Here is an 11,916-nt window from a genome sequence, read left to right as displayed (position 1 = left end):
TTCTCATCCTGCATTTTCATCTTCTGAACAAGGGACTGAGGGGAGATGGCTTATCTTAAATCAGAAATGAAATCATAATAAAGGCTTAGTTTACAAAGCCAAAAACCTCTGTTATTAAACCATTCTTGAGGAAATGGCAGCGTTTTTAACATGTGGCAGTAACTTTTCCAAGACTGTACTGGTATTATGAAGCAGTGTGATATTTCAGGAGCCATATGTGACACAGCTGTTTTAATGCTCGTTTGATTGCTCCTGGTGCTCTATCAGACTAGCACACTGCATTTTACTGAGCTGGTGACTGAAACAAACCTGGATGACAAGAATGCAAAAATATTCTGAGATTAAATTCTCAGAGTAGGCCGAGGCATGCCTAACATGGTTCTGTGGCAGGCAGCCCTTTCCTCCTCCTTTATCCTAGCTCAGATGGGATTGGGATGTGCTGTTCCACAACCACGTTCCTAAAACCATAGCATCATAGAATGGTTTGGCTTAGAAGGAGACCTTGAGGAACCTCTTGTTCCAACCCCCTGCAACAGGCAGGGACACCTTCCACTATCCCAGGTTGCTCCAAGCCCTGTCCAACCTGGCCTTGAACACTTCCAGGGATAGGGCAGCCACGATGCCTGTCCTTCCCTATTCCAATGCCTCACCACAATCAAAAAACTTTTTCCTAATGAAAGGAATGAGGAGGTGTCTTTACAAACTGTGGGCCTGCTGGTAGATAAAGCCAGATACTGATAGGTCAAAGAAGCAACGGGAGGAACCATCAATTCCAGAGAAATTCCACTAACTGACACAGACTATTGCTCACCCAAGGCCATGCTAAATTCCTGGACTTAGAGAAAAAGAACAGGCGTACACATTAGAAGAGAGTCTGTATTAGGTGATTTGGGAAGTCTGTACCTCTTAAGTACCTCAGCCAGTGGGGAAAGAGAGGGAAATGCGGCCAGGAAATTAGGATAAAAAGGAGGCTGCATCCTTTAGCAATTTGAGAGACCCCAAGTGACATGCCCCATGGCCTCTCTCTTGATTCGAATGAAGTTACAGAATTCCTGTGTTTCCTTTTTGGACATAAACCTCTGACATAATGAATTAATTTTACTGACACTAATACTTAATTTAAACGTACTCTCTCTCAAGTGTGAACCATTCCCCCTTGTCCTGTCACTACATGCTCCGGTAAACAGTATTTCCTCTTAAGTTCCCTTCATGTGCAGGAAAGCCACAGCTAGGTCACCCCAAAGCTTCTCTTCTCCAGGCTGAACAATCTCAGTTCTCCCAGCCTTTCCTCACAGGAGAGGCGCTCCATCGTTCCGACCACCTCGGTGCCTGCTCTGGGCCCGCCACAGCGTGTGACGCCCCGCACAGAGGCCGTTCCCAGCCACGCTCCGGGCGCCAGGAGCGGGCCGGGCGCGGGGCCGGGCGGAGGCGGTGGCGGCAGCAGGCGGCGGAGCAGGCGCGGAGGGCCCGAGGCCGCAGCGGAGAGTGCGGGCGCGGCTGCCCAGGCCCACCGCTCCGCGGCCGGCAGAGCTGAGGGCGGGCCGGGCGCTCCACGGGCTGCCCCTCCTCCGGCGCCACAGCTGTTTCCTGCTCGGCCGGCGGCGAGCCGGGCTCTCGTGGAGGAGGTAGGCGGGGGAAGAGGGGAAGGAAGGGCGCTGCGGAGCGCGGCGCTGGCTCTGTCCGTGAGGGCCTCGCTGTCGCGGGGAGGGAGCGCCGGGAGCCGCCCCAGCGCCTGCGGCCGGCGCCGGACCTGGGGCCATCGTTCGGGTGCGGCGCTAATGGCCCTAAAGGCCTTCAGGCTCCACTGAACCCCCCTCTAGCTGCACGGAATCCCAGAGGCATTAGGGTGGGAAGGGAGCTCTGGAGATCATCCAGCCCAAGCTTCCTGCCCAGGCAGGGTCACCGCGAGCAGGTGACAACAGGAACGCGTCTGGGTGGGTTTTGAATGAACGTCTCATTCCTCATTTCTGCAAGTCACATTGTTGCTGGAGCGATGCTTCAGCAATAGTAAACCTGAAATTGGCAGGAAAATAAATAAAGAAATAGCTATAGTGTAATTAAATTTGGGCTATTTGAAAGGATTTATAATTACATTTTATGCTCAGCCTATTTTAGTCATAACATTTTTAATAAATTTTAAAACATTCAGAACATGTTGATTAATTTTAATGAGATGAAGTCTTATGTTTTTGCAATGAGTCAGGGAAAACATCTTTAATTTTCAGGCTTAGTTCAGATTTTGAAGATACCACTGCAGTGTGCTGCACTAAGTACCTCTACAGGGGAACAGCTCTGCTATTTGTGTTTCTGAGTGTCAGCTCTTTTCTCTTTCTTAAATGAATGTTTGGTTATTGGCTTCAGTATCAGCTGGCTGATGAAAGCGACCTGTAACTTTTTTGAGTACAGCCTTCAAGAGGGAGAAACTGGCTAGGAAATGGGAAAAAAAAAAAATCACTCCTGGTTTATAATTAGAAGGACAATGAGTAGGCCTATAAAAATTCAAGGGTAGAAGGAATTACAGCCATTCTTTCAGAGATACTTTGTAATTTAGCAGACCAGGTAAGCTGGGTATCCTAAGTGCCTAGACACGTTAGGTGCCAAATTTCCTTTTATCTCAGTGGAATTAATCACTCCCACTGAATATTTACCTGCATTTTTAGGCATCCAAGAGCCTTGTAAAATCAGTTTCTAGGTTCCTAGAAGGAGTTTGCTCATCTAATGAGTAAATTTGTTACCTCTTGTGTTAAATAAATGAATTAAGTGCTTTGATTATATTACATGCTTTGATAAATACACAGAAGAGCAATGCTATTACAGTCTCAGTTCTTACAAAACAATATTAAAGTGCTGTTTTATGCATTTCAATTGAACTCAGATTGTGTAGCAAATACAAGAGTTTCTTACCATCTCCTAATATAATTGAAACTAAAAGAAATCTGAGTAAATATGTAGTCAGTAACATATTACAGTAAATACTTGTAGGTACAGTGAATCCTCATGGTTAGGAAAGAAGAGTGCCAAATGCTGAGGTGATAATGGCAGTAAGCGTATTTTAACCTTTATGCCCCCAAGCAGGAGTAAACCCTTTGTTAGGAAAGTAAATGAAAATTACAAGTGCAGAGCAGGTTCAAAACTGGTACATTTACTGGCTGCTGATGCCAGTCATGATTTATATCAGACAGACCACCTGCTTTGCAGGTTTCACGTACTAGACCAGGCTCTAAAGGTAGGATTTTCAGAAAGGGATTATTTAGGAGCCAGATGCTGCTTGTGCTTAGAGGATATGTATGGACCGGTGATGAGATAGTCCTCCTTTGCAGATGGGAATATCTTGAGTCCCTGTCTGTCCAGCTGTTATTGAAATAATTGATGGAGTTCTGGCATGTTTAATCAATCAGGTGACATCTTTTTGCACACTGTTGTTTGTAAAGTCATGTTCTTTAGTCTGTCTCAGTTGCTCAGTACCTTGTGCTTGGATTTGCTCCAGTGGTGTTCTCATATTTCTTATAAAAGGTTGCAGTACGTACAGAGCTGTTGCTGTACAGTTGGGACAGAAGAAATTGTCACCTCACATTCTTGTTCATCACCATATGGTGTCCACCATGATACAGACAGCTCCAGGTAAGAGGACTTAGCTCTATATCTTCACTGCCTGGGGGGTTTGGAATGTGTTGTGGTGGTGGTTTTTCGTGCTATGTACATGCACATAGCAGAGAGGTTCACGCATTTACCTCAGTGAGAAGCTGTAAGGAGCAGTGAGGACAGCTTGGCGGTGGGCCAGGCTGTGTGCTGGTGAGAATGTCCTGTGTGACTATTTGGGGAGAGGCTCATTTTTCTGTAAGTGGGATAGTGAGCCCAGAGATAGAATGGCTTTTGCTTGTCTGAAGCCATCATTTGGTGAAGGGGGAAGTAGGGTGATGAGATGGGAATATTAAACTGGAAAGAGCTGAAATGAGGTTCATGCTATAGAGTTATCTGGGGACTCTCTTCAGTTATTTATATTAGCAGGACTTTCAGTGAGTTGGGTACGATGTTGTTGTTTTAATTCTTTCTATGGCATTTTTCTTCTTAAGAAAACCTGCTGGTTTTAGGTTCAAAGTTGAGATGTTGTAACATGATGTTACCATTCCCTTTGGATAGGGAAAGCAGGAGCATTGCTCACTTTATTCCCCTGTCCTTGGGGTGAGAGAGGGAGCATCAACTGAAGTACAGAATCTAAGACTTCGGATGAGTATTTGGGGAGACCACAAAGACACAAGGAAAGCAGCCACTGAACTGCAATAGAACAAAAAAGTTACACAGCAAAGGTTGGTTTCTCAGTGACTTCGTGTTCTGGAACTCTTGGTTTTGGTTTTTTTCTTGCAGTGCTGAAGATTCTTGGTACCATGTGAAGTCAGTAGGAGCTGTGGGGACTCAGCAGCTCTGAAAGCTGCACACAGTTTTATGGATGTTGACATTTCTATCCCTTCATTAGACCAAATCCAGTATTTTACAATCATGGTGTTTCCTAATGTCTGGGTGAATTCAGTAGGGAACAATTTGGTGCTAGAATCAAATTGCATTTTAAGTTACTTGTCAGTTACACAATCAGAGTTTATAAATGCTTTTGGCTATCATGTGATTGTACTTCTAACACGCAAAGTTTACAGTTCCTTCTCTGTTATTCTGGGGTAGGATCCTTGCTCATTTGTAGCACCACCGGCATTTTGCAACATGCCTATTTCCTATTACGCTTGCTTGTGATTCTGATCTGTAGGTTGGTGTCAGATGCAACTTTGTGCACCACATTCTTGCAGTTGACTTCTTCCAGACCTTACCAGTCTGTGGGGTGTTAGAGGTTTGCAGCTGCAGAGCTTTATAAGCCTTTTGTTTGATTTCCTGAGCGAGCTGGCTGGCTGCTGACTGTTATTTAGTTGGTTTTTTGGTGGGGGCTGCTTATCCTAGTAGCAAGTTAAACACTTTAGTGGTGTCTGTGCTGCAACTTGTTGGTGTATTGTCACAATATCCTTTAATGGCCTGTGGTGTGTGGTTCAATAAATACCTGCTCACTGAAAATTGCATGATTGATCATCTTGATTCTTCATTGGAACATCAATTTTTTCAAGGAATGCCTAATTCTATGTGCTGAATGTAGGAATCTGGGATTACTTTACATGTAGGACATTACATATTAGGATATGGTTTATGTTTCAGTGGCTCTCGCTAGTGCTCTGTATGTGCAGTTTAAAAAAACCCCTTGTATGTGCTGTGCCTCAGGTACTGTGTTCACTAATGTTCTCTGCAGGTCTTAAAATATGGTGAATATGACAAGAGATCATAAAAAACTTTTAAGAGTTTAGAGAAAATGAGTGGTCCTTGTAAAGTCTTTGAGAATTTTGAGTGTGATGCTCGCATCCAGAACTAAGCAGGAACTGCTTTGCTATGCCAAGAACCTTGTTCAGAAAAGCCAAAAATGCCCAAATAAATGTTAATTTTGAGAGTGGAAATTTCCTTTGGGGAAGTTGTGAGGGGAGTGAAATGGTCAATAATTTAGTTTGGAAAAACTAGTTACAGTTTCTTGAGTTCCAGTATGTTTCTGCTTTACCTTGAGGCTGGTTTATAAGCAGTTAAAAATGTGTGTGCCACAAATTTGTATGCCACCAGACCACACTGTGATTACTACTTTCATTATGCCCTGGTTATCTTTCAAATTTAAGTCAACTGCACTTTGAAGCTAGTTACAAAAGAGGATTTTATTTATCCAGAGAAACCCGTGGTATCTCGTCATTTTTGCACTGTTTGCAGTACCAGGTCACCACGAGGACCCCTCCCAGTACTGGCCATATGGAGGATGGAGTAATGCAGGTGACTTTAGGCAGCCAGCTTCAACCCAGTGCAGGAACCTGAGGCTTCAGCTGTGGGTGTGTCTGCTCCTAAAACATCATTTCACATCTGTTACAGTTAGGCTGGTTGAGGAAGTCCCCCCTCAGTTTGAGGGGGCAAAGCTGCTGATGTTACTGTCAGTGAGAGCCATGTGTTGTCAGCTCTCCAACTTGTGTTGTCCCACCTGTGCTGCAGAGCCGTCATACTGGAGAGCTTCGTGTGAGACATTCACTGAATTTAGCCCAGAGAGGAGATGTAAATCGATTTCAGCACATTGGGTTAGTCCGAGGACATGCCAAGGGGGTGAAGGACAAACACAAACCAGTGTCTGAGAGGAGGGAGTGAATCCTGCAGCACTTCGGACTGCTCAGGGCTGTCACTCTGAGTGGAAAGCTGCTCACGTTTTGTTAGAAAGGTAAAAACAAACAAGTGTCTCATTTTCCATCATTGCCAGGCCTGGCAGTGGGAGCTGTACTAGTTGTGTATTTTGGGAGGGGGGGTTTCCCTACTGCTCTAGGACAGACAGAGCAGCCATTTGTTCATTACTTGGAGCTTGAGTCCTATTGAATGAGATAAAACGTAACTCTGGAAGCGGAGTGTGTCGCTCCTGCTGTTGCTAACCAGCACGCGCTGCCATTCTGAGCCACTGCTGTGTCATCAGCCTGCCAAAAACCCAAAAGCAACGGTGGTAAAATGATGAACTTGGATGTTTTCTTTAGACTGGCACAAAGATGAATGAAGTAGTGAGAGAAATCAACTGTTTGATGAATTTCCTACTGTGCCTCTTTGCAGCTATGGAGCATATGTGGTCCCTTCCCAAACCCCAGACTTTTGTTCAGTGTCAGCAGTGCTTGGATCCTGCAGTGACATGGATGATTTGCAGTCAGCCATTTTAATGCAAAAGAAAAGTTTCCCTGTTGCAGTAGTTAATTTTTAATATGAAAAATGGTGTGATACCACTCCACTTTCACTTTGCACTGAGGAGATCTGTTCAGGAAGGACTTGAAGACAGGTTGGCTTGGGCTGAGAAAGTATTGCACACACACTGGGATGAGAGGTTTTCTAGGGGCTGAAAACCAAATGCTCGTCTGTTCTGTAGTGCTGACATTACATGTACAACAAGAAATCTGAAACTTGTGTATATGTGATTTTATTTTTAATCCTATTGAATACTTTTTTTTTCTTTACTTATCCCTGGAAGCCCTTTTCTCAGTTGGTGTGCATAGTGGGAAGTATTTACTTAATGAGCAGCAGCAGCAAGGGAATGAGGTGGAGAAGTTTTGGTCTCAGAGGGATTGTTCTCAGGGACAGGTCTCTGTCCCTTGCTGAGGACATGTGACAGCATTTTACAAGCTGGGGTCCTGTGTCTCTGCTTCCTCCTACATGAGATTCATCTGATATCTCTGCTCTGAGTCCCGACTGCCTTATCATCCACCGCTGCATTTCTGATGGCCTGACTGCAGAGCACCCCATTTAGTCCCTGTACCAGCTCTCTCCTCCAGCACTTGCTCAGGCAGTTCTTGATTGCTACAGCCAGCCTCCTGCCTTCAGAAATCAGCATGGAAGTGTTTAAGCATGTAACAAAACAGGGAGATGAACCGATATGCAAAAATAATTGATTTGTGGTAAAAATTAGGAGAATGAGAAGATACTTGACAGATTTGTCAATTATAATCTGCTAGTTGTGGTAGGGTGAAGCCCTGTCTTTTTCCCAGAGCTATGTGTGATGCTGAACACACATGGGAATTGCTCAGGCCAAAAGCAATGTACTGAAGAATTAGATACTGTAGAACCTCTGAATTTGTCATAAACACTTTTTTTTTTCTGATCTACTCTGAGATCTCATTGACGGTTTCGGTAACCTTTGGCAGCTGGCTAATACGGGTAGTTTTCCAAGAATTGAAACAGAAAGTAGATGCTGTTTTCTGTGTTTGCCCTTGAGCACTAGGCATTTCTTTCCCCTAAAGTTCATTTAGCAGCTAGGTTTAGTCTGTGGTGCGTGATCAAAAAATAATATAAGGCGTCTTTTCCAGGGTTTGGACTCGCCGAGATGCCCATCCGTGTTGATGATGTGATGCAGCTGCTCGTCCGTATCGCCAGTGTGAAGGGCATGAAAGCTGCTGTCGCACATTCTGGGCGGGGAGCACTGCTGACGGGCGCATCAGCCTTTGTGGGGGGGCTCCTGGCAGGCCCACCTGGAATCGCTGCAGGTGAGTGTGCTTTGCTTTAGGAACAAGAGGGTGGTTAAATCCCTGAGTGAAAAAATGAGGGAGTCTGTGTAGGAGGTGGGGGTTGAAGGAAAGGGACATTCAGTGTTGAGATTGCCTGCTGCATTGGGGGTGAGGGTGAATAAGTATTCTTAGTCAGCCTCAGCATAGGGCAGGATCATTTTCCAAATGGTCTTACTAAAAATGATGCTTATTTCTGTATTTTAAAAGTTCTGTGTCTTGACAAACTTACTTTTTTTCCTCGAGGATTCATTCATTCATTATTCCTTGTCACTTAGCTTTTCTTCTTGTTACAGAAAGTTACAGGAAAGCCAAAGTCTAATAGTAAAGAATTGTCTCTGCTCTGTAACTCTGGGCTTAAGAGTTGTCTAGTTTGCATGCTGCCTTGTCACAGAAGTCATGGGGGTCCTGGCCCTTGAATGTTGAGCAGTTGCATGTCCTGTGAGCAGTTGCAGGAATTTCAACAGGCTTACTGATTCTGGAGTGAATTGCAGCATGCCTCCATCAGGTTGAGTTACAAAAACGAGCAAAGAATTTGTGAGGAGTGATAACAGAAAATGCAAAGTGAAGCTGTGTATTTACTCCTATTAGAGGTACAAAGCTTAATTAATAGCCAGAATACTATTTTGACAAACATATGACTGAAGTTACCAGGAACAAAGAAGGGAAATTAAGGTGTTGTAAGAAATTTGTAAGCTTAAAATCTGAAGTAAAGGTAATAATGTAACTGGCCTCATTCTTGAGTAAGATTAGGAGAAATACTGAAGTTATTCCTGGATGTATTTTCTTTTTTAAGTGTTTAAGCTTTCATAGGGTCTCCCAGTCAAGCTTGATGTTCTTCAGCCAGTGAGGAAGGCACTGGAACAAGTATACCTATTACTTTATACTGAAAGTATACAATAATAAGCATATATAATAAGAGTAATAAGTACTAACTAAACTGAAAGCCATGACTCAATTACAGTGCAACTAAATCATAACCCCCTCATTTAACTTTTAAAATTGGAATGGTAAATAAGCCAAATAAGTTTAGGACAGTTAGGGAGACATTTACAATCAAGTGCACTTGCACACACAGCCTGGATAGGTGTGGTGCTGGGTGGCAGGGATTGTCCCTCTTGCTGCTTTGTACCAGGAACGAGGATGAGTTACCCGCCATGTGCAGCATTGCTGTAGAAGCTTGCAGTCATCATGCTTCCTGAGGACTGCCTGCTCTGAGAAGAGTGGGCTGTGGGTTTGTTGCTTGGGGGAAAAAGTGTGATCCTATAACAAATCTTGTCTCAATGGACGAGGAGCTTAGACATCAATACTTCTAGTGGCTTTTGCATTAAGTGCCCCTAAATCAGCTATTGATGTTCTCATAAAAGTCCCTTGAAGATGAATTCAGCCATTGTAGGCTTTCAAGTATTTCTGTGGCATCATGGGAAAAATTGCTAACTGAGTAAAAGCTGCAAATAAAGAATTTTTGTCTAATGAAAAACTGCATCCTTGTGAGCGCATAAATGGCTTTTTAGGAACAGTCACTGGGGGTGGCAGTTTTGGTGGCAGGGTCAGTTCTGTCACCTCTCCACTGTGAGGGTTCTTCCTTCCTTGCAGCAGGATGTGTGTGCTCTGGACAGTGGTGTCAGTCCTGTGAACTGCTGTGGTGCAGTCAGACTGCTGATGGAGCCCCTGTAGGGCTGCTGGGCTGGTTGCTCAGCAGCCACAGTCACATCAACTCCAGATGATCCATCCCTCTGCTGTTATCCTGATAACCTGGGACCTTCTACTTACCTGAGCATGTCTTGTCCACCTGCAGTGGGTGGGGGGTGGATTCGGTAGATGAGAGCATGGGGTGGGCTTCATGTGTGTAGGAGGCTGCAATCTGTGACTCTTAAAGAAGCAGAAAGCTTTGATCAGTCTGGGAGTATCTAGTAAGAGATTATGTGTTAACAACACTGATAAGGCGGTTGTTGGTCTGGGGTTTCCCTTGGGCAAGGTTTTATTTAGTACTAGAGCTTATCCTAAGAGAGTATCCCAGGGAGGATTTTGTTTCTGGTTTCTAGCTTGAAGCTGTGTTGATTGTATAAAGGGTTTCTTTATGATTGCTGTGGATGTAAAAAGCTTTAAAATTCCTTTTTGGTGCTTTGAATATTGTGTATAAATCTAGTTAAAGTAGACACATATACAACTCTATGTTGATTTCTAATCAAGGTGTTGATGAAGGCTGTGGATAGAATTTCAAGCTTTAACATTAACTGGTAAAGACTAATGACTCACTGTCTTTCCTAGGAGGAGTAGTGGGTGGACTTCTTGGATGGATAACGTCTGGAGACTTCAAGCCAGTCCCTCAGATTTTAATGGAATTGCCTGCTTCTGAGCGGCAGAAACTCTGTGATGAAGCCATGGCTGTTATCAAGAACTTACGCTGGACTGATGCTGCTCAGCTGATTGCTCTTGTAATGGCAAATCCTGCTCTCAAGGAGATGGTGGTAGGAGTGCTGACCAATTACCTTTCCAGGGAGCTAAAAGCACAAGTAAAGTATGGAGAATAATCCTCTCCAGAGCAGGCTTTTTACGCTGGAATGAATTTTACTCCGATAGTTGTTAATCTTCAATGCAACAATTATTAGTTATCAGTACTTATCATAAATATAGGCTGATCTAAGTATTTTTTGGGTTTTGGTGTTTGGGATTTTTAAAATTTTTATTACAATTTTTGCTTTGTGTGGATTTGTAAGGATAGTATTAGATTACTGCATTATCCTGACACTGACTTGCTATGTAATTTTGGATTGCTCTGCACTGGCACTAATTCAAATCGCTGAAGGGAATTATGTCACTTGTGAATATTTTCAAAGTCATTTTGTTTTATGTGGGAGACTTAATTCTGTTTGTTTAAGTGCTTTAATTTTTTTTCCCTATGAATTACATGTAAGGTGCCAAAGTAGCTGTGGCACTTTGAAGAATTTTACCTATTGTCTGTTTCAGCTCTGCGAAGGAAAGTTTTATAGGAAAGTACATTGCTCTACTGTGAACTCAAAGGACTCAGTCCTCACTTTATTGTTTAGCACATTTTTATTGTAATTCTTGAGTTGTCTTTTTATGTAAGAAGTGAAGCAAATGCCTAAACAAGATTTCAAGTAAAAGGAAAACAAACTGTGAACAATTTCAATTCAGTTTTCACCAAGTTCCTGTGCCCTAGAATGGGAGGGTGTGGCAAGAATACTCTTTTGAAAAATGAGGAGCTAAATCTGCCAGTTTTATATTAGCCCCAGGATTATGGTTGTCATTTCAGCATTGGTTTCTTGACTGAGTCTGAACAGCTGGTCCTCAGTTTTCATTAAAATATTCATAAGAAGCATCATAGTGGTCTGTGTGTTGCTTTAAATTAAATGAACTCTTTAAGAACTCAGCCAGGCCTGTACTGGGCACCCAGCAGTTGGCAGCAGCAGTGCTGGGGTGCAGGGGTGGGGTGATGTGTCAGCTGCATTATTGCTGTAAGCACCAAATGCCATGGTTGTTCACATTTGGTTTCAAGGCACTCAGAAGACAAGTGTGTAGGTAGAAAAATGTGCAGGTCTGCCTTCTTTTTATGTAAAGACCAGTGAAACTGCTCTGACAAGTTCTTTTTTTTGCCTATAAAAACAAAGATCTATCTGTGTGTGTGTGGTGAGGTTTCTAGAAGTTAAGGTTTAAATGGTAAAGCTTTAAACTCAGAAGTTGCTGTTGTATGCATTTGATTAATTTACTGCTGCAGGTACCGTTTGCCTTTGATAAATTCAGTGCAGTGCAGGGCACTGTTCTCAGCATTTGATAACACTTTTTCATTGATGTGAAAGGGAGG

The 11,916-nt window shown here is 43.5% G+C and overlaps 1 protein-coding gene across 4 annotated transcripts; it reads left to right on the top strand.

Moving 5' to 3' along the window:
- Positions 1–1,467: 1,467 nt before the first annotated feature.
- Positions 1,468–11,433, top strand: C12H19orf12 (chromosome 12 C19orf12 homolog). 4 transcript variants are annotated; one of them, XM_048316849.1, is made up of 6 exons: positions 1,468–1,625; positions 3,514–3,621; positions 4,141–4,307; positions 6,058–6,277; positions 7,896–8,072; positions 10,362–11,433. In XM_048316849.1, the coding sequence occupies exons 5-6, from the start codon at positions 7,913–7,915 to the stop codon at positions 10,622–10,624; spliced, it is 423 nt and encodes a 140-aa protein (XP_048172806.1). In that variant the 5' UTR covers positions 1,468–1,625; positions 3,514–3,621; positions 4,141–4,307; positions 6,058–6,277; positions 7,896–7,912; the 3' UTR covers positions 10,625–11,433. The 4 variants fall into 4 exon arrangements, with proteins under 4 accessions (XP_048172806.1, XP_048172804.1, XP_048172805.1 ...); XM_048316848.1 differs by lacking the exon at positions 6,058–6,277 and having other exon boundaries at positions 1,470–1,625; XM_048316847.1 differs by lacking the exons at positions 4,141–4,307; positions 6,058–6,277 and having other exon boundaries at positions 1,469–1,625.
- Positions 11,434–11,916: the final 483 nt, after the last annotated feature.

This window comes from Corvus hawaiiensis, chromosome 12, assembly GCF_020740725.1.
Source record: "Corvus hawaiiensis isolate bCorHaw1 chromosome 12, bCorHaw1.pri.cur, whole genome shotgun sequence".
Classification (NCBI taxonomy): Eukaryota; Metazoa; Chordata; class Aves; order Passeriformes; family Corvidae; genus Corvus; species Corvus hawaiiensis.
The sequence above is the reverse complement of the archived record's forward strand: the minus strand, read 5'-3'. Positions and strand labels throughout refer to the sequence as shown.

Excerpts from the sequence above, each read along its gene's own strand:
- C12H19orf12 (XM_048316847.1), top strand. The coding sequence starts at position 3,591 with ATGGTGTCCACCATGATACAGACAGCTCCAG. Across the intron at positions 3,622-7,895 it reads CATGATACAGACAGCTCCAG|GGTTTGGACTCGCCGAGATG; the intron begins GTAAGAGGACTT and ends CGTCTTTTCCAG. Across the intron at positions 8,073-10,361 it reads CCCACCTGGAATCGCTGCAG|GAGGAGTAGTGGGTGGACTT; the intron begins GTGAGTGTGCTT and ends TGTCTTTCCTAG.